The following is a 21,525-nucleotide window of genomic DNA, read 5'->3' as shown; positions in this document are numbered from 1 at the left end:
TAAAAAATTAATGAAGACTGTTAAAAACAATAAAGTACCTAAGCATTCAAAGAATGAACTAAAACTGAATATAACTTTAAAAGTGGTGATGAAGTGTAGCAGCAACACAATGAAATGATACCAGATCTGAAAAAGACAGACGTCACTTTGAGTCTGAGTGGCCAGGGAAGCTCTGGCATGAGAGAAAGGCTCTGAGCTAGGTCTTGAAGGGTGAAGGTAAGCCAGGTACATGCGCCCCAGGCGTGAGCACACTGCACGAGGCAACCCTAAACCATGGTTAAAAATGTGCTTATCGTGTCTTAAAAATACTTACTTGCTCCCATATTTTGCGCTACTTGATCTTTTCTTCCTATACTTTTCATGAGGTTCACTCAGCTTCTCTGTGACGCTTTTTATTTGCTGAATTGTCTTAAAGGTTGTTACAGAATCCTCGATGACAAAGTTAGAGTAATCGTCAGGCTCTTTCTGTGGTCCTTGATAGACTGCTATAGTTCCACAAGCCTCTATAAGTGGCAATAAAAGCTCCCATCAGACAACTCAATTCCACAAGCATAATTCACAGTATAAATAAAAGTTTCCCTTGGGAATCCACAGATAACCAAAACACACAGATTTTATTATCAGGATCATGACATTTACGTTAAAACAGGATTTTTTCAGAATATCTATGAAAAATGCCCCTGGGGGGGTGGTTTGCCAATTTTCACATAAGTAATATTTTAGTAAATCCATAGTACTTTTGTCTTAATGATAATGCCAAATCAATACTTCAGGTATTGCTAATGGAGGACGACCATGGTTATATAAAAAGAGATTAACTGTATATTTACCTTCCATTTTCTGCAGCTTAAGCATGTTGAGGGTAAAAAGGGAGTAAATTCTTTCTGTTTCTCTGTCTTCATCAATATCTATTTGGATGTCTGCGGGGACTCCTCTACAGAAAAATGAAATTGCAGAATTTTTACTTTGTAACATGTCAAAGACTCTTGATGGATTGAGACTAAAAATAGAATCACAGAATTCTGCAGAAGAATCTCCAGGAATCCAGCTTCATTTCAGAATTAAATGAAGTGGGGCGAAGTGAGGTTTGGTTATTACATAACTGTAATTATGGAGATGGGCACTTTACACTAAAACTGTTTTCATAACCTAGCTTCGTAACAAAAGGAATACATTATTACTTAAGCCTGCTGGGCTACAAAGACTGTTTCATACGATTTGAAAAAGGATGCTAAGCCCTTCTTCCCTGATCTCTTGCTGAAGTCTGTATATTTTTAAACATTGTTTTTTTTTTTAAATAATGGCTTTACTGAGATATAATTCACATACTATAAAATTCATCCTTTGAAGTGTGTAACTCAGTGGTTTTTAGTATATACGTAGACTTGTTCAAATACTATTTACTTCAAAACGTTTTTATTACCCCACAAAGAAACCTCATGCCTGTCAGCAGTCACTCCCTATTCCTCCTTCTCCCTAGTCCCTGACAACCACTGAGCTACCTCTGTTTCTATGAATTTGCCTCTTTTGGACATTTTACATAAATGTAATCATATAATATGTGGCTCTTCTGTCTGGCTTCCTTCACTTAATGTCTGCAAGGTTCATTTGTGCAAGAGCGTGCATCAGTACTTCATTCCTTTTTATGGCCGAGTAACGCTTTATTGTGTGGCTATACCATAGTTCGAGAACTGCCTTCTCACTGGAAAGACACTTACGCAGTACATGGCTTGCAGCCGAGAGTGTTCTCGCTGGTCTCCTGACAGCAGAGCCAGTTTCCATTCAGGTACGCGGAGGGATGATAAAAGCTGAGCCTGTTCTGGTTGCACCGGCTCACCCTGCACAGCACATCTATCCACTCATTAGCTTCTACACAATTATTTGCCTGGACATAGAGGGGTTTCTCCGTATGTATTACTTGGAACATCTTCATAGACAATTAAGATAAAAAGTTAGTGACAGTCTAAAAGCCAGTACACTGTGCAAAACAGAAAGTACGTAACAGAAACCGACTTTGCTTGGCTAAATAACTGCTGCTAAGGTATCTTATAAATTGTTTTTTTCAAGCAAGGTGGTCCCCAGGACAATACTGAGTCACACTGTACTAAACAGTACAAGAGAGCATAATTTTAAAAAGCTACGCATTCCCAAAGGAATGAACCATCATATAAATAGGAACACAGAGGGGATTTTGAGTGTAAGAAAAAGTATGAGTAATGGAAAAATAAGCACTCAACAGTGGAAAAATATTCAGGAACCGGAAATCATCTTGCTTGGCTTGAGTGTATACTGAGTGGTAGCAGAAGATAAGGCTGACCAGATAGGTTGGGGATATATCACCCCGAGACTTGAATGTCAGATTGAGAAGTCTGATAACAGGAAATTACTAAGAAAGGCACATTTAATAACTAGCCTAGGCAGACTATGTAAGGCATCCACAGACGGAGCTTTAGCCAGCAATTTATAAACTGTTACCAATTAACAGTAAATATTAAAATTCTGAAAATTTTAAACTGCTAATATATGCAGTTAAAAAAAAAAAAAACACTACTTATTCGTGTCACTTACATTTTTCTTGTTGAAAGAGCTCTCTTCCAGTTTTTCCACAGCCAGAATGTTTTTTACTGGAATTGTGTAAATTGCATCTTTGCCTAAATAATTAAAGAAGTAGGACAAAATTAAAATAATTCCCATCAGAATTATAAAGGTGATAGGTTAATTCTGTAAGGTTTAAGCTAACCCTCTTGATGGTAGCAATTTAAATAACCTAGAGTAGATTTCCAGATGGTATGTGTACAAATATTCTTTGTTTCATAGTACAGATAGATTTTGATTGTTTTCTATAAAGTGACTTACTCTTTGCTTTCAATATAAAATACTTGCAAGCAAAAGTATGGGAATAAATATGATCTTTCCATAGAAAATTGTGTAATGTTAGTTAGATGGGGACTGAAAAAATAAAGTACTGAACAGTAGAGGCCTACTGAAAACTTGCTAATGCATGGGACTTTCTTTCATGATGTTATTACATGAGCAGCAAACCTGACTACACCTAGGTGGATTTTTCTGTTTTTTCCAACTTAATGTTTAATTATGGGATTGGCCCTCAAAACGTTTTAAACTGAAAAACTTCATCACTATCACGTTATTAGTTGGTCAGCTGACTAGAGTTACAAATTTAACTCTAAGAGATGCAGAGAAAAGTGAAAATCTTATTTACCAGGGTAAAGCCCTGACCTAAGAGGTTGGAATCTGTATAAGGAAACTTGAGTTTGCTCCAAAGGGACTCTGTAATAATGTAGCATAAGAATACGATGCACCTCAACTTAAGATTTACCTGAGAATAGACTGTATCCCACGGTTACAGAAATTACAAGCAAATGTAAGTCTGGCCTCTTGTGGTCATTTTGTCATGTTGTTCTTAGAAAAATCAAAGCCTCCCCCGCCCCCTCTGAAGTTTTGCTTTAAGAACGTGTAGACTGAAGTACTGGAGATTAACACATTTACATTTTATATTAGTCCATGGATTAATGTATAGCTTTTTTTTGGCGGGGGGATAGGGGGCAAAGGCAACTATTTGGTTAATAAAAAATTTGTCTTAAACAGAGAGGTTAACCTAGAATATTTGCTACACCTGGTTCCTGGTGTGAAATCTAAAATTTGTGAGATTCTAAAATTTGTGAGACTCAAGGTAGACATGACATCAAAAAATTTTTTTTTCTTTAAAAAGAAAAAAGATAAAGTCACATAATTCAACCATCATATATTGAATATCTACTATCTACCAGGCACTGTTCTAATCACTTGGGATACACCAGTAAACAGAACACGTAAGGCTCCTAATTCAGGTCTGGGAATTTCAACAAAAGATAAATAAATATTAAGTGGAGACCAATGCTGCAATGAAAATAAACTGGAAAGATGAGATACAAAGTAACTGGGAAGCTACTTTAAATTGGGTGGTTAGGGAAACTTTCCTGAGAAAACAACATTTAAATTCAACAAATATGAATCATAAATGCATGGGAAAACAAAAAAAGACAGTAAAAAGTCTAGAAAATCTGAGGAATTCTTGGAAGCAGACAAGATCAAATTACTGGCGGTAGGAGTGAACTAAAGGAAGCCGAAGCCTGGCCACATGGTAGGAGAAGGCTTCTGCAAAAGTAGGAATGGTCAGAAGAGAGCTTCAAGCCATAGCCAGTGGACATAAACAGTGGAGACAAACACCAGGGTAGTTAATCAATGAGCTGCATCTGGAACAGCTGGGCCAGTCAGCCCCTCCATTCCTTGGCTGTGCTAAGCAGCAGGCAACAGAGGCATAGTCTGCAGGCTGAAGCAATCAGGGTATGTGCTGGGCTGCAGAGCAGTGCATGTCACAGGGAGCTGCTGGCCCTCAGGAGGAAAGGAGAGCACCCACTCCCAGCAGACAAGCACCAGCACCCCTGCCCCTCTGCAGCCTGTCCTGTCCTTCCCTCAGAGTTGTCAGAGGCCAGTTACTGAACACTCAATGAGCAGGTGAATGCCGATACTAAAACACAAAGGTGAGCAAGTAACAAAAAATACATAAATAAATCACCAAACAGATGAGGAAAACCAGCACTCTGAAAAAGAGACACACATGCTACAAACAGAATAATCTCTGAGGAAATAGGGGGTATAACAAATTGAGGGAGGCAGAAGAGACATACGTGTTTGGGTTCTGATCTACATGGGGCCACCACGAAGATAAAAGTCAGAAAATTTTTAAATTTTACAATGAGTTTCTATGTTTAGATTTGTTGAATACACAAAACGCACAAATACACTTGAATTTGGTATAGTTACACATTTCTGGACAAATTATAATATGCCACAGGCAGAGAGAGCACAAAGCTCTCAGGCACGTGTACCTTCATGATGTCACTGGAGTTAATTTCACATAGTTAATAGTGTTTAATGAAATGGCTCAAAGTAAATTAGTAAAATGAAGAGGATTCTCCAAAAACACACTGCAAAAGAACAAAGAAACAGAAAATAAAAAAGTGGAGGACAGATCTAGAAGTGTCAATATCTGTCTAATAAGAATTCCAGAAACAGAATGGAAAGACTTCTTCAGGGGAAAACCACTGATGAAAAGGTGCCAGAGACAAAGAGAGAAACACTCAGATTGAAAGAATCCACGGAGTGCTGAGCATAATGGATGAAAGCAAAGGCAAAAAACAAGTATCTAGACACTAGGTAGCAGAATATCAGAACCTAAAGCCTAAAGAAAGAGTTCTAAAAGTTTTTAGAGGAAAAAAAAAAGAATAAGGATCAGGTTGACTTAAAAATTCTCCCCAGCAACAATGGAAGCTAGTAAAAAGTAGAGTATGCTCAAAGTGATGAGGCAAAATGATTTTAAAACTTTAATTTTATACCCAGTCTATCATCCAAGAGTAAGAATAAAATAATAATTCATGTCACTGAATTGTACATGTGAAGAACGCTGAAATGGCAGATGATTTCATACGTATATATTTGTCACAATTTTTTTAAAAAAGGAAGGGTAAAATAAAGCCTTTTTTTTTTTTTTTTTACATCTAAGGACTCAGAAAATGTATCAGTCACGCGAAGCTTATCTGGAAGAATTCTCTGAGGAAGTACTCTTGCAAAATAAGTAAGGGATCAGGAAAAACACAGGTATGTCATATAAGAAACAGTTTTGGGCAAAAAAATTAGGAAAACTGATAGGCAAGGGCAGAGAATCATTAAAGCACGATGTAAAAAAGTAAAAGGAACAAAACAACCTAGAATTAAAATCCCAGGTGATTTTATTAGAGAGGTGCTGGGAAAAGGGGAAAATGAAAGCATGTTAAATGTTCTTTTCTAACTTGTACAGAAACTTAAACTGTAGACATTAGGATAAACATGTCAGTTTAAACTTGCGTGTTAACAATTTAAGAGTAGAAACTAGACATCCAAATTCCCTTATTTAGATGGAAAAAAAAAAAAAAAAAGGAGAAAGCTTATTCCAATAAAGTCAGAAAAGGCAAAGAAAAAGAGAAAGACCTAGTAGGAGAAAACAGAAAATGAGTTAGTTAACGAATTAATATCAGTAAGCTTGGTGAAAATCTAGAAACCTAGAACGGTGGTTCTTAAAGTAATTTAGATGATCACACAGCCAGAAAACACGGCGTTCTGTGAAGAACATCAGTCATTACAAACACTTATTGAACACCTTTATGCCACTAAGTGAAAACATGATTCCTACAATTGAGGATCTAAAGACTAGGGGAAGAAACAGACAAAAGTAAAGACCATAAAGTGTGACAGATGTTATCTCTAAGGTGCCATATAAAGAAACAAAGTGGTGAGGGAATAGACAAATTGGGGTGGCTGGGGGCTTATAAACGGCTCGCATAAAGAGCAGATATCTGATAAAAGGCTTAAACACCAACATATTACACAGGTGAAGAAGGAAAAGAGAGGTCTAGGTAGAGCCCATGCAAAAGTGTGAATGTAAAAAGAGCACGACACGTTAAAGGAACTGTAAAGAGCTGGCTAGAGAACGCAGAAGACGAGGCTGGATGCGGCAAGAAGAGACTGGGATATCAGTAACTTATCAGATTCCACCACACAATTAGGAAATATTTTAGTTACGGAAAATGGTTAGATTATAATATAGCAATATAAAATCATAATCATAAGCACACAGGTCCATAAAAAACTGTCAAAGTAATCATGACTGACAAATGACGGAGTGCCCTATAATAGTCATTTGCCACATTTGAATTGAGTTGTATTGAAAATTAGTTGCCTACCTTTACTTGTTAAAACTTAGCTAATCAAGCATCAAAAATTTAAGAGTTTATTTGAGAAAAATTCTGTAAACTGGGAAAAGGCTGCATTCTTTGGATCTAAGTGGCATAAACACTTGACTCAGAGAACTAGGGTCCAGGAGAAGGATAGTTTAACAGTCTCAATGATTTAGAGCTATGTTAAAGAAAATTTCAGAAGTACTCTTGCAGACACCAAAATGGCATACTAATACGCATAGCAAGAGACTACTTACTTAACTAGCAGTATGGGTATCCAGAATACAGCATGGAAACAGGAACAAGGGAGAACACTCACTGAACAACCAGACAAACAATGCAAAGCCTATGTATCTCACTCATAGGGGGAAGTCCTGAAGACTTCACTCAAAGCCTTTTAATCTTGTGCATAATTTTAACAAACCCAGTACCTGCATTCTCACTCAGTGTATCAGCAGTAAAAAGTGGAGGTGGGTATAGGGGATGGGCGTGAGATGTCACGTTATGGTTACTGACAGCACAAGAAATTTATGGTGAAAGCCTGACCATAAAGGGGAAAGAGAAAAACTTACCAAACTTAAAGGGGACAGAGAAAAACTGTACAGAGCAAACACAGGAACACAGAAAGCACGGCAGTCCACGGCATTTAGCTGGGGAGAAAACAGCTGCACACACCCTTAAGCAGCCCTGAAGATATCATTAAATCAGAGTACCACATAATATTATCATCAATGAGAGCCCCAAGTCATCTAGAAAATGTTAACTTACGTTCAATGAACTCTTTTTTAGAAGGCAGGGAAGCATGTAACACATTTTAGAAAAATCCATCAAAATGGTTTAAAACAGAAAGTATGGATGTTTAAAACCGCAGGCTCTAGGAAATAGCCACGAATCTCCTCTAACAGAACTCATTCCTCCAATGTCACTCCAACATGTTACATTTCTGAAGGCCTGAAAATAATGTGCCTATTTTATACCTAAACCAAACCAATGGCTGTCGGGTCAATTCGGACTTAATGGCAATCCCACATGTGTCACAGTAGAACTGTGCTCCACAGGGTTTTTAATGTGATTTTTTTTTTTGGAGTAGTCAGGCCTTTCTTCCAAGACACCTCTGCATGGACTTGAACCGCTGATCTTATGATCAGCAGTCGAGCACATCAACCATTTAAACCTAGAGTAGTCTAATCCTTCTACAGAATTTTAAACTCTTAGGATCATTGTACAGAACAGATAGTTCTTATCTCGAGAACTGCGGGTGAACTTTGGGCCTAGAAACTCCATAAAGTTATAGACAAAATTTTGTGCCTATGTTTGTTTGTACGTATATTTTTCTGAGGGAAAAGGTCCATAGCTACCACCCGATTCTTAAAGGAGACCATGAACCAAAAAAGATTTTAAAATATTGGTTAGATTAGAAAATGATTTTAATGAGGAAAAAATGACTCCTCTATTCACAAAAAATGACTATCTTAAATTTGATCTGAATGTACTGTTAAGGTATGCATAATCCGCGTATTATGACAGCTACTTTTAAAGTGACACAGGTGAGGGCATTTAGATACCTATCAACCTAAGTTACAACATCTAAAAAGATGCTGTTTGGAAGGGCAAGTACATGGCCTGCTGATTTTTAGTCATTTGAACATTTATATGTCATAACAAATCATCTGAGTGCTTAAAAATAATGCCATTTGTTTCCTTTGTCATACTAATATATTTGGATATATCTAGGCATTGTGGCTAAGCCATTCAAAAGAAGAGTTACAAAAGGAAGCCTGTATCGCTTGGCCAACAGACCAGGAGAAATCTGATAACTGCACAGGTATCACACAATCTGTGGTATGACTGGGAATTTGGGGCTGATACTTTCAGCAAATCATTGAAATAGTCTTATTTATTAGGTATTGATTCTTACTAATTTGGTTCTGAGAGTTAAACTTCTAAGTTCTAAGGGTGTAACTGTTGCTCCTTATATATTGATTATAACAGCATGGCTTTGACAGAGATTTTTTAGAAAGCAGAGAACACCGTAGGAATGCCAATATTAGCAACACAAAGAAGTTAGTATGTGAGAAAATATAATTTACATGGTGTCACTTGTCAAAAATTTATTACATTCTAAGTGTGTGTGCACCACTTTGAGAAACTATGAACTGTTAGTGAAAAGATTCCCTAGGGTCACATTAAGAAGCAAAAAAGAGATCATTACCTAAACCAGGAAAAGGCCCCTCAATAAAGCATAAACACAACTACCTGGCTGTTTGTGGTAGGTGAGCTCTCTGCTTGTTAAGCAGAACCACCGTTTCTTGAAATTCTTTTTTCCAATCCGAGTTCTTCCCTGAGCTCTTTTATACATCTCACTGCCAAAACAACAGATGCAAACAATTAGCTACAAAGATTAAACATTCAAAACAAAGAATTATGTCTTCACCACCTATGACTCTTGCATTTATTTTGGCCAGACTAACAAAGTAATTAATTTCATATACATGCCACAAAAAAAAGAAAGAAAAAATGGCCAAATGAGTGATTTTCCCTCTTCCAATAAAAACACTCTAAGGCTGAATAGTGCTGTTACTTTGTAAACATACTCTGATAACCCATAATCTCACTGTATTTTTAAAACAGCTCTGAGACTGTGATGAGGAAGTCATGCCCAACTGACATGAAGTTTATGTTATAGACAGAGCTTATAACACAGTGAGGGTGCTGTAACCTGACTGATGTTATTTAGTAACCAAACCCCAGATTTCCTCATTCCTAGACCCATGTACTTTGGTACTTATGTAATGTCTATACTGCAGCATGCATGACTTTAACTTCTAAGTTCATTAAATTACCCTTCTTTCAGGTGCACAGGCTCACTTGTACCACTGGACTCTTTAGTTTCAGTAGATGAAATTTCATCCAGGAACTAAATGGGGAAATGGGCAAAAATTACACCGTGCCATAAGGTACATCATAAAAAATTCAGTTTATCTTAAATGTCACTGATTATATTATGAAGTTCTTCATTATTAAGGAACACACATAACAGCAATTTATAAAACAATATATATTTAATTGCAGATGAAGTACTTAATTTACAAATGACAGGCATGCTAAAAGGTTTATTCTCCAGTTCCTAAATATATTTCTCTGTAGCAATAATTCAAATCCACAATTTCTTAACTGCAACTCTGAAATCCATAAGGCTCTGAATACAAAGCGTTTTTTCTGTTTTACTGCATTTTTGGTTTGTAGTGAACTCATCTGGGGATAAAATTTTACCTGAACTGGTGTAAAGCTACTTATAGTCTGTATTTATCCTACTTAACGTGACTACTCATACACTGTTACATAAACGTTAATGTGTTTGATTATGGGGTGCTAACCCAGACCCCACTGGAAGTGTTACATAATATATGGTAAACACAATTACCTTTCTAAACTCTGAAACTCTTGTGATCCCCAAAATTTTTAGATAGAGGATGTAGGAAGAAAAATAAAAACCAAAACAAAGAAGAATATGTGGCAGAGACCTTACGTGGCCAGCAAAGCCTGAAGTATACACTCTCTGGCCCCTTGAAGGCTGCTGACTCCTATAATATATACTTAGTGGTTAAGCATTCGGCTGCTCAACAAAAGGCCGGCCGTCTGAATCTACCACCAGCTCCCTGGAAACCGTATGGGGCGGTTTTACTCTGTCCTATTTTTTTCTTTTATAGGGTCACTCTGAGTCAGAATCAACTCGATGGCAGCAAGTGGAGAGAATATGTACTTATTCTAGCCCAGGAAATGGTATTTCAGTAATGACTGACGTGTAACTGGGTTCTCTGGGATAACCTGGGAATTTAGTTACGATTTATAAACTTCCTGTGAAGAATATGCCTTACATGGAAAAAGAAGGGAATGTGGTGGCGGCTCAAGGAAACCTGGAGTACCTCGCTCTCGCCGTGGCCACCCACTCATGGTGTGTAAGAGTTACAGGAATGTTTCATTTCCTAGTGTTTGCCTGATGTCATGGATTTATCTACTTCACAAATACTTATTTATCAATTATTATTATTAAATATATTATTGGTTTATTATATTTATAAGGAATCATGGGCCCCAGTTTGCTCAGGACTGTCCTGGTCTTCACACCTGCTGCTGTCCCAGCATAGTCACTACTAGGATGGACCCCTTTTATTCTCAAAAGTGTCCTAGTTTGGACACTAAATTATATGGTTACACTGTTTACAGAACAATCTAGGTTATCCTTCCTAAACCCTATGGGAACAGAACAGGATTCGGAATTAAACTTCCTTCTGCAGCTGTGGCGATGCCACCAGTGAGAGTGCTAATATGAAAACAGAAACTGGGCGTCTGCCATTTCCAGCACTGTGTATGTCCAGACTTAACTAGCAAATAATAGAGAAAACAATAGATCAGGGCAAAATATCCTATGCCAGTGTGGGGGCCTAGAACCAAATTGGAGACAGAAAGTGACAGTCCATGAGAATGTGAGTGGGTGATTCTGGACAGAGCAGGAGCAGACTAAATTCCTGGCACCCTTAAATCCTTTCTCCAGTGACATTATCAACTCTACACGTTCTGGTAATATCAGGAAGAAAAATCAGACGCTACTATAGCCTAGGTCATAAAACATGGAAAAAACAACCCCCAAACCAAAGATGGTACATCACAGTCTTGCCAACAAAAGTCTGCGTATACTGCCCCACAAATGTTTCAACAATGTAGTAAAAAGGCCGGCTTTTTCTTTGCCTATTCTTTTGAAAGATTTTCTCCTCAAAAGCCTTCAATGGTTGCTCAAAAAATTTTTGATTAAACTTGCACTATTTTAGATTAAGAAACAAAGCTGGCTTTATTTTTTTAATCATTGTTTTCATTTAATGAGTCCTTATAAGAATCTTAAAAGTATTACTCTACCCCTAGACTGCGGTTCTAAACTAGACGCAATCTTGTCCCTCAGGAAAAATTTGGTAATGCCATGGTGTTTTCAATCGCCTCATATGCATGTGAAAGCTGTACAATGAATAAGAAGACCAAAGAAGACTCGACACCTTTGAATTGTGGTGCTGTTGAAGAATACTAAATATACCATGGACTGCCAAAAGAATAAACAAATCTGTCTTGGAAGAAGTACAACCAGAAGGCTCCTTAGAAGCAAGGATGGTGAGACTATGTCTCACAGACTTTGGACATGTTATCAGGAGGGATCAGTCCCTGGAGAAGGACGTCATGCTTGGTAAAGCAGAGGGTCAGCGAAGAAAAGGAAGATCATTGGCAAGGTGGACTGACACAGTGGATGCAACAATGGGCTCAATCGTGAGGATGGCACAGGACCGGGCAGTGTCTCGTTCTGTTGTGCACAGCGTTGCTATGAGTCAGAACTGACTCAACGGCACCGAACAACAGCAGCAGCAGACATTTTTGGTTGTCACAAGTGGGGGCATGCTACTAGCATCTAATGGGTAGAGGCAGGGATGCTGCAAAACATCCAACAGTGCACAGGACAGCTCCTCACAATCGAGAATCATCTGGCCCAAAATGGCAACCAATGTCACTGTTGAGAAACCCTGCCCTAGACATCTGTAATCTGTGATACTAAGACACTGGCAATAACAGCTGTGACTACAACTCATCTGGTATTTTCATAGCTGAAAACCCAAAGCTTTGTACGGGAAGAGAAAGGAAGAAAAAGATAGCCTTTTTGTATATTTGATGGACAGTTTAAACACTTCCATTTTTTTAAACTGTGGACAGACTTCTAGGAATAACGTAAAATGAGAAGTTGGAGAGAAATAATTCAATGAAAAAGTATGTTTTTGCATTCTGGGTGCTTAAGACAGAATACTTCCGTTCCCAAATGCTCTCTGACAAGAATGTTTAAATATTTCAAAGTAAAAAGATCATACCTTTTTCACGGCTGTAATATATCCTTCTTCTTGAAACATTTTGAAAAATTCACACATGAATGTCTCTTTGAAACTTGACTAAGAAAAAAAACACAGGATTTATATATTTTAAGTAGAGAATTAAAAATATAATAGACTGTATTTTTAAACTGAGGACTGAGTCCTAAGAGGACTCAATAATTTATTTCAAGAGAGTTACGGGGTTTGGAGCCGAGTTCTTTAACACCTGCCAGGTGAGTACGGCATAGATAAACAGATAAACAGACCACCCCCATATCTTCCGAGACTCTCTTCTCCTTAGACATGATACCAGTTTAAATCAAACAATCCTTTTTAACAGGTGACTAAGATGCCATGTCTACCTGAAAGACAGCTACTGCATTTGTTTATTTCTCTTCTGGTTTTGTTTTGTTTTCAATTTGCAAGGGGTGAGGGAGAAGGGATCACAGGGTATAACAACACTGAGAAGAGTGAAAAAAAATGTGGACTTACCTTGCTTTTAGACAGACTCCCCCAGCTTCCTAAGGTTTGAATGGTTTTTGAGATGAGGGTTAATGTCCTAATTGTCTGTGCATCCTAAAAAAAAAAAAAAGTGCATCCTAGAGAGTGTAAAAGGGACACAAAATTCCTGAGAAGCTTTCATGAAATATAATTTGTATAAAGAGTAGAATACAGTGAATAGGTTACAGTGCTCTAAAACTGTTAGTCGAAAATATTAAATTAAACCACAAATGCAGTTAAAAATCTAGCAAATGTTGGGCACAGCTCACTGGACTACAGAATTAAGAGACTAAAGAAGCCATATATAATTGACAGTCTCTCACAAAATAATTACATTTAATGATGTTACTTTAGAAAGTTATAACTTAATCAATTATTACCTATAAGCTGTTTTGTACAGTACGGTGGTATGGCCAGGCGGACTGCCTGACAAAGTATACTCACTTTTGGAATGCCAATGGCATCTACTTTTTTCTACCTTATAACTTAAAATGGCTGTTTCCAAATTTTCTGCGCTCAACCCACCTCTAAGCATATTCAACAGCTTATATATATGGTTTCTGCAGTCAACTCCTCACCATGGAAATAGAGACTTAAATTCAACTTAGGAAATGAGAAGTCACCCAGTTCATGTAGCGTCTTAAATGTACAGTCTGATGAGTTTCCATCAGCGCATACACCTGTGTAACCAACTGCCCTATCACGACAGAACATCTTCCTTTGTTTGGGAATTCAAGTAAACAATATCTTCCAGGACAAAACATGCCCAGGAAAAGTTAGACACTGAAAAGCTTCGGCTTAGTTCTTGGTTGACATTCCTTAAGATTTTAATTTCCCCATACTGAAAATAGGCAATGGATGTAAAGAAGAAGAGAAATCCGGGGTGTAGCGGAATCTGGAAAAAAAGGAATACCCTGGGATATGAACATTCTGATACACTTATGACATAGTTATGCATCTAAATTAAAGTTATTCAGAAAATATTTTAGCTGGAACAGCCAGAATTCCGTTATTTGTATTAGGTCCCTAAAATTCTCTGCCTCTGAAGAAAATTAATTTTTTATAAATGTGCTGGTAAACTGAACTGAAATGAGTTTCACCAAGACTTCCCTGTTCAAATTTGGTTTTAAAATTAGTATTTTAGGCATTGCTTTCCTGAACTGAAAAAAGAAAACAAAGCGTATTTTGTACAACTTCTGCACTTCACAAGTTTGTTTACATCCGTATGGCCCTCACTGTTATTTGACAATCACGTCATTCAGCTACTGTTGACTCTGTGGTGTACTCCACATATCAGCTATTCTAAATTTTTCCCGTCACCATGTGTCAACATAATTTTTCATAGATTAACCTTGCCCTTCGTAAGTGACCAGGGCTTTATCTGGTCATCCGGCACCTCATAGTGCCATTTATTACATGTTTATATGCAGTAGATACTATATAAACATTTGGTTAAGTTCAACTGAAATGTTAAATTTCTCCCCTCAGAACAACCTCCTTGTAGTAGGAGGAACCATATGAAATTGCCATTATTTGACTTAAAAAAATTTATTTTGTTGTTGTTGAGCATATACACAGTAGAACATACACCAACTCAACAGTTCCTACACGTACTATTTAGTGGCACTGATTACATCCTGCCAGCTGTGCGGCCGCTCTCCCCCTCCTCTTCTGAGTTGTTCCTCCCGCATTAATACAAACTCACTGCCCCCGAAGGTTCCTATCTCATCTTTCAGCTTGCTGTTGTCAATTTGATCCCATACAGATAGTTCATAAAAGAGTATTAATGCTCAAGGCAGACTTTTTTTTACTAGTTAAGCTAAACTATTATTTGGCTTAAGAAGACGTCAGGGGATATTTTTGGTTTAAGGTTTAAAGATTATCTCAGAGCAATAGTTTCAAGGGTTCATCCAGCCTTCACGGCTTCAGGAAATCTGGAGTACTTGAGAATTTGAAATTCTGTTCTGCATTTGCCCCCCCTTTAATCATGATTCTTCTACAGAACCTTTGATCAAAATTTTCAACAACAGTAGTCAGGCACCATCCAGTTCTTTTGGTCTCATGGCAAAGGAGGCAGTTGTTCGTGGAGGCAATTAGCCACACATTCCATTTCCTCCTCCTATTCCTGGCTCTCCTTCTTCCTCTGTTGCTCCAGCAAAAAGAGACCAATTGCTGTACCTTGGATGGCCACTTGCAAGTTTTTAAGACCCCAGGCATTACACAACAAACTAGTAGGTAGAAGAGAAGCACTAAGCATGTCGTTAGGCCAATTAACTGGGATGTCCCATGAAACCATGACCCTAAACCTCCAAATCAAGGAACCAAATCCCACGAGGTTTTTGGTTGTACATAAGCAGCCTCAGCAGCTTTTTTTCGGTACCTGTGGTTAAATTTTTTTTTTTTTTGTGGTTAAATATATCTCACATAACTTTTGCCAAATCAACTTTTTACAACTTACTGACAGCAATTACAATTATCAGCTGTGCACCCTTACCCTGACTATTTTTGACCTACCAAAAAAAAAAAAAAAAAAACCCAGAACAATTTCATACAGTTCACTATATAGTATTTCCAAAGAGTTATTCTTTTTTCCTAAGGTCCCCATCACTTTTTCTTTTAAACAATCTTTCTGGATACTCCAAGATATTGATCTCTTTAACCTCTCCCTTTCTGCTGGTCTCTTCCTCTCTATTAAAAACCTTCCACAGGTCTTCACATCTTGAACTCCTCATTTGACCTGCTCTCTCTTTCATTCAGGAAATACTTACTGATGACCTACTTGCCTTCGAAACTGCCACATGCTTGGGATACACAAGCTTGAGAAAGATCCAGATCTTGCTCTCAAGGTATTTACAGTCCCCATGGAGAGATTATAAACTTATGATTATAAAATGGCACAACGAGTGCCACAACAGAGATAGCCAGACACTGTAAGGGGCACCTGATCCAGGCTGAAGGGACAGGCAAGTATGCCTTAGCCAAGTCTTGAAAGGAGCTATCAATGAGAGTATGGAGGATATAATAAGAATATTCCAATCCTATTTTTTTCATCATGAAGCTTCTCAAAAGAGTTGTATACCATGCCAATGTTTAAAAAAAAAAAAAAAACCTATACTTTAAAATCAGCATTTTCTAAAAAAAAAATATTCATTTGTGTGTGCACACTCACGTACACGCTTCTATTTTTCCATGCCTTTTAGCACAGAGCAAGTTTATTTTTGGTATATCTCTTAAATGAAACTGCATTTATTATTATTCTTTAATCTGTGCAACTGCTCTTCTACTCGACTAAAACTGCCTTCTCAAAATTCAACAACTTTTAATCAGTTCTCCTCCTCAACCACTCTGTAACTTTCAATACTGGTATTGACAATGTCATTACCTGTGGTCACTGGAAGTCCTCCCTGCTCTCAGTTTTTATATTACAAATTGTCTATACTGCTTAAAAAAAAATTGGTGCTAATCAGGTGCTACTTATAGATTATCCATTTGTCCTATCTCCCCAGTTAGACCAAAAGGTACTTAAAGAGCAAGAATAAGGTTACACTTCAAAGCAAACAATGAAGTTATGACAGTTCTGAAGCAGTCCTTCTGGCATGCTGATTGGAAAACAGTGACCTAAAATACAATGAGTTTTTGGTTAGAAAGATTTTATTGTTAACATCTGTAACAGGGATATGCAAAACCAAGTTTGAATGCAAGGCAGGGTCACAAGTTCAGAAGTGGGAGTTCTGTTTATGTCCAGAACATTGCTACCAATCCATTGCTGCTGTGGAATGCTGCACAGCTTCAATGACATAGCCACAGACAGGACAGCCCTGTAAACAAAAGGACATCGGCCCACTCTCTGCTGCAGCTACTCACAGGCCATTTGTCTATGCAGCTCCCACAGAGTTAAATGAGTGGTTAATGTCACGTAGCTACGGAGAGGAGGAATGGGCATAGCCTGGTTTAAATGCAAAACCCATGTGTGTGTCTTCTCTATACTACATTATTCAAGGAGCAACTTCTCTGGCTTGAGTTTCCTGAGGGCAAGGAGTCTCTTCAGGGCTTAACACTACATCTGACACGTTTCAGGTACTCAAACGTCTGTCTAAGAGGCAGTAATGAACAGGGCTAAGATCACAGACTGTGAAGACTGAGTGAGTTAGCATCCCAGTTTAATCCAATTCATATCAAGTGAGAGCAAATCATGATTTATTACTTGTATCATGACCTTGAAGAAGTACTGTCCTATGATTTCCTTATCTGTAAACAAATAAATAAACAAAAGGAGTCTTTGATTATGCAATGGTTAAGCACTCTGCTGCTAACCAAAACGTCAGTGGTTCAAATCCGCCAGCAGTTCCACAGGAGAAAGGATTTGGCAATCTGCTCCCGTGAAGATTATAGACTAGGAAACCCTATGGGGCAGTTCTGCTCTGTCCTATAGGGTCACTATGAGCTGGAATCAACTCGATGGCGCACAACAAGAAGTTAGAACAAGGCCTGGTCCTAAGTAAACACTAAATAAATGTTGTCTATTCTTTTGTGTTGTATAAATCTACAACTGGAAGCAATGAGGTAAGATTATAAATATTTGGGACATAAAATGTTAAAGAGTCAGTGGAAACATATTGCATTAGAAGGAAACAGAAACATAGCAAAAACAATATAAAGAATTTTAAAATGTTAAGAAATAAACATGTAAACTTATGCAGTGCAGATTCAGACGCATGAGTTAAGTAGGGCTTTGGGACAAAGGAAGCCCTGGTGGCGCCGTGGTTAGGAGCTCAGCTGCTATCCTAAGGGTCGGCAGTTTGACTCTGTCAGCTGCTCCTTGGAAACCCACGGGGCAGTTCTAATCTGTCCCACAGGGTCACTACGAGTTGGAGCTGACTCCACAGCAACGGGTTTGGGTGTTTTTTTTTCCCAGAACAAAAAGATTGTATGCTTTAAAGAAGACTGAAATCTCATATAGTTACAGTATCACTTCAGAGGAATGAAAGTAATAATATGGAGATACCAAACAAGTTATGTTCTACTAAAAGTTTCTATACCTTTCAGAAATTAGTCTCCTAAAATTTCTATGAGATTTAAATATATCTACAAGATTAAGTTATTTTAATATAATCAAGACAGTAGGTTCTGCTAAAAAAACAAAAAACTAAATGTGTAAAAAAAAAAAATGTGTAGCTACCTAAAAAACTACCCCAAACCCTTATATTAAGGCAATTTATAAACATACCATACACAAAAGCAGAGGGGAAAGTATAATGAAACCCCTTTGTACCCACCACCAAGCTTCAACAATTATCAACATTTTGGCACCCTTATGGGATATCTTTTAAAAACACCACCAACAAAACATAGAAATATAATTTTCAGCTTTACCTGACAGACTGAAATGACCAAGAAAAATGCCCAGTAATTTAAGAATCAATTATAAAAAAACCAGCCAAGTGAAATTAGCCTGCTATTTTGTTTTCTTCATTTTAATAAAAACAAATAAAAATGGAATAGAGCTTTGAGAAGAACAAACACTTACTGGATGATGAGGTCGCAAATGAAAAGTATGAGGTGATACTACGGCTACGGCAAAGAAGCGAAGAAACACAAAGCTGCTCACTGCAGAATACTGAACATGAGGGTCATCTGCAGGGAGAAAGTGGCGAGACGTCATGCACAAAAACACTGAACTACAAAACCAAGAGGACCAAGGAAGAAGTATGGAAAAACCATGGGAACTAAGCTGGAGACCGATATCATTTGCCTAGCAAGGACTGGGTTGATGAAATGATAGTAATGATTTGGGATTAAATTAAAGAAATAAATCCTATGACTACAAAAAAATCTGAAAGAAATACAGAAAATGAAAGGCAAAGCTGCTAGATTTCCAAAAATATTTTAATTTGAAAAAAAAAAAAACCTCTCTTCTCAACTGTAAGAAGCGATTCCTTAAATTATAACAATAAAAACACAAGTAGCATCTAGCACTACCTAGTGGTCACACTGAAGCCCCTAAGGAGGTGGTTTTCAGTTTTTGGATATTATTTCAATTTTCCCCTCAAGAAGTCTGATAATAGCAATGGATGTGCAATAAAAACAATCAGTCAGAAATCTTTACTTAAAAAAAGCTATCAATATTCCATATAAAAATACAGATGAAGATAAGGCTTGTTGTGCCTCTGATCATTCACCTACAGGTTTCATCTCACACAAGAAAAAAGTCACCCCTTAATCCGAAAGTCAGATGGTGGAGAAGCAGGTGGTGAGGCAAAGATTCCCTGGATCTGGTACGAGTTTTAACTGTGACAAGTCACTCTCTAGGTAACCACTGACAAGTCATTTAATCTGTAGGTCTAATAATACTTGCTTCCTACCCACTGCCTCCTCTTTCCTATCCTTCCTACCAGGGCAGAGAGAATAAATGAGAGACTATGAAAGTATTTTACTGCAACAAAACTATCAAAACCGTAGCCTACTGAGGATACGAAGACATATTTATATTTAGGCCAACAAAAGGACAGCTAAGGAGTTATTTAAAAAACTATAAAATCTGTTTTAGATCATTTATGTAAACGAGAATTAAATGGCTAAAGCATATTTAAGGCCGAGAGCACTGGTGGGATACAGTGATCAGTAGCATGTGCTCTGGAGGACGTCAGGCTAAGTCCGAGACCCTGCTTGGCCCCTGGCTTTGTCGTCGTCTACCTAACAGGAGCAGTGCTATCTCGTTCAGTGCTGTGAAGATGCGAGGAGGAGACAATGCAGACTAGCAATGTGCCTGCTCGCTCATTAAGCATTCAATGTAGTCATCATGATCTAACTCACTCTTAAACAATTTCAATCAGCACTTCATCTTTCCATTACATTAATGTCTCTGTTCCCTTTACTTTTCTTACCAAGGCTAGATTTAGTATACTCATTTGAAGATAACTGTTTATGTCTTGGAAACCCTGGTGGTGTAGTGGTTAAGAGCTTGACTGCTAACCAAAAGGTGAGCAGTTAGAATCCAGCCGGTGCTCCTTGGAAACCCTATGGAGCAGTTCTGCTCTGTCCTATAGGGTTGCTACGAGTCGGATTTGACTAGATGGCAATAGGTTTGGTTTTGGTTTATGTCTTTTGCTATAACTAGCAAAAACATCTGGGCTAAATTTACCTGCATGTTAGTCAGACAACTCGGCCCCACCACTTCATTACTGTGTCAATTCAGCAGAGGGGCAATCAACTGCGCACGTGTGCACGCATGTGTGCACACATGCACACACTTAAAGGGATATGGTAAAATAGCAAGATCTCTTCAGGTGGTTACAAAAACATACTTAGAGTTTCACACAGCTGGGTGAGACTGATAATTTAAGTAGCTGCCTTACTCTCTCACACCCACCCCACCAAGCCCATTCAGGCAGGTCTGGAAAATTTATTTACATATCAGAGATGTATTAAAACTAGAATAATTCTAAGGACTGACAGTCAGAGATAGCAACTCTTAATTTTACAAAACCTTTCTTCCCAAGTAAAGCCTTGATGTAGCTAGTCTTATAAAATTAACGCATACTAGTTATTGATACCTGTACCTCAAAATTCCACACAGTATGTTGCAACAGAGATGTTTCTAACATCTAAGATCATTTCCATGAAAACCTCTCACTACCAAAACTTCAGTATTTTCAAACTGTTACGCAGTGTGAGAAAATCTAGTTAACTGTATAGGATGAAAGATTCTGACTAGCTGAATGCATGAATAGTGGAAATGGTAGTTGGTACAGAAAATGAAGATACTTTTTTTAGTATCTTTAACAATCTCCTAAGCACCTGGCATAAATATTTACTTATCTCATGCTATACACTTCCAAATTTTTGCCTTTTTGAAAAATAATGGTGATTCTGACCTGTACTTGGTATAAAGTTGCCACTGTATTAAAATAAAACATTCGTTTTTCAGAGTACAAGGACATTTTATAAAAAGGGTAGAACCATTTTGACAAACCAAAGAAGACCACCTATAAACCTTAAACATTTCACACAAACCAAATACATAATAAATACCTAGAAAAAAAATCAAATATAGAAAAAGAAACGGCATGTTTTAGTAATACAAGGCACTTACTAGGAAATCTTTGAGTAGCCATTTGCCTTAGAGAAGAAAAGATATCACACATTACAGTGGGGCAGCTCATACTTGATTTTACAATTGTACTGAACAACTTATCTACATAGTAGCGCAGATTTTCCTGTAGGATTTAAAAAGGTAAACATTAAGGTTTTGACTTTCACACATCTCCAGTAGCCTTTATGAAAAAAATAAGCAATGAACATAAAGCTTATTAGAAAGTCCCTATCTAGTATTCTAAAGCCATGCTTCC

At 37.6% G+C, this 21,525-nt stretch overlaps 1 protein-coding gene across 7 annotated transcripts in view; it reads right to left on the bottom strand.

Moving 5' to 3' along the window:
* The window catches only part of RASA2 (RAS p21 protein activator 2), a 113,673-nt gene that overhangs the window by 4,096 nt on the left and 88,052 nt on the right, over window positions 1-21,525 (bottom strand). For 3 of the 7 annotated variants that reach the window (XM_064275524.1, XM_064275526.1, XM_023555477.2), the window contains 10 exons: window positions 21,270-21,393; window positions 18,705-18,811; window positions 13,169-13,252; window positions 12,677-12,754; window positions 9,617-9,690; window positions 9,027-9,136; window positions 2,569-2,651; window positions 1,719-1,927; window positions 831-934; window positions 314-503 (listed from right to left, as the gene is read on the bottom strand). In XM_064275524.1, coding sequence (XP_064131594.1) covers window positions 314-503; window positions 831-934; window positions 1,719-1,927; window positions 2,569-2,651; window positions 9,027-9,136; window positions 9,617-9,690; window positions 12,677-12,754; window positions 13,169-13,252; window positions 18,705-18,811; window positions 21,270-21,393 — 1,163 coding nt within the window. The remainder of the gene's footprint in view (window positions 1-313; window positions 504-830; window positions 935-1,718; window positions 1,928-2,568; window positions 2,652-9,026; window positions 9,137-9,616; window positions 9,691-12,676; window positions 12,755-13,168; window positions 13,253-18,704; window positions 18,812-21,269; window positions 21,394-21,525) is intronic. The other 4 variants (XM_064275525.1, XM_064275527.1, XM_064275528.1 and 1 more) reach the window with 3 other exon arrangements.

This window comes from Loxodonta africana, chromosome 23 (assembly GCF_030014295.1).
Source record: "Loxodonta africana isolate mLoxAfr1 chromosome 23, mLoxAfr1.hap2, whole genome shotgun sequence".
NCBI lineage: Eukaryota > Metazoa > Chordata > Mammalia > Proboscidea > Elephantidae > Loxodonta > Loxodonta africana.
The sequence above is the reverse complement of the archived record's forward strand: the minus strand, read 5'-3'. Positions and strand labels throughout refer to the sequence as shown.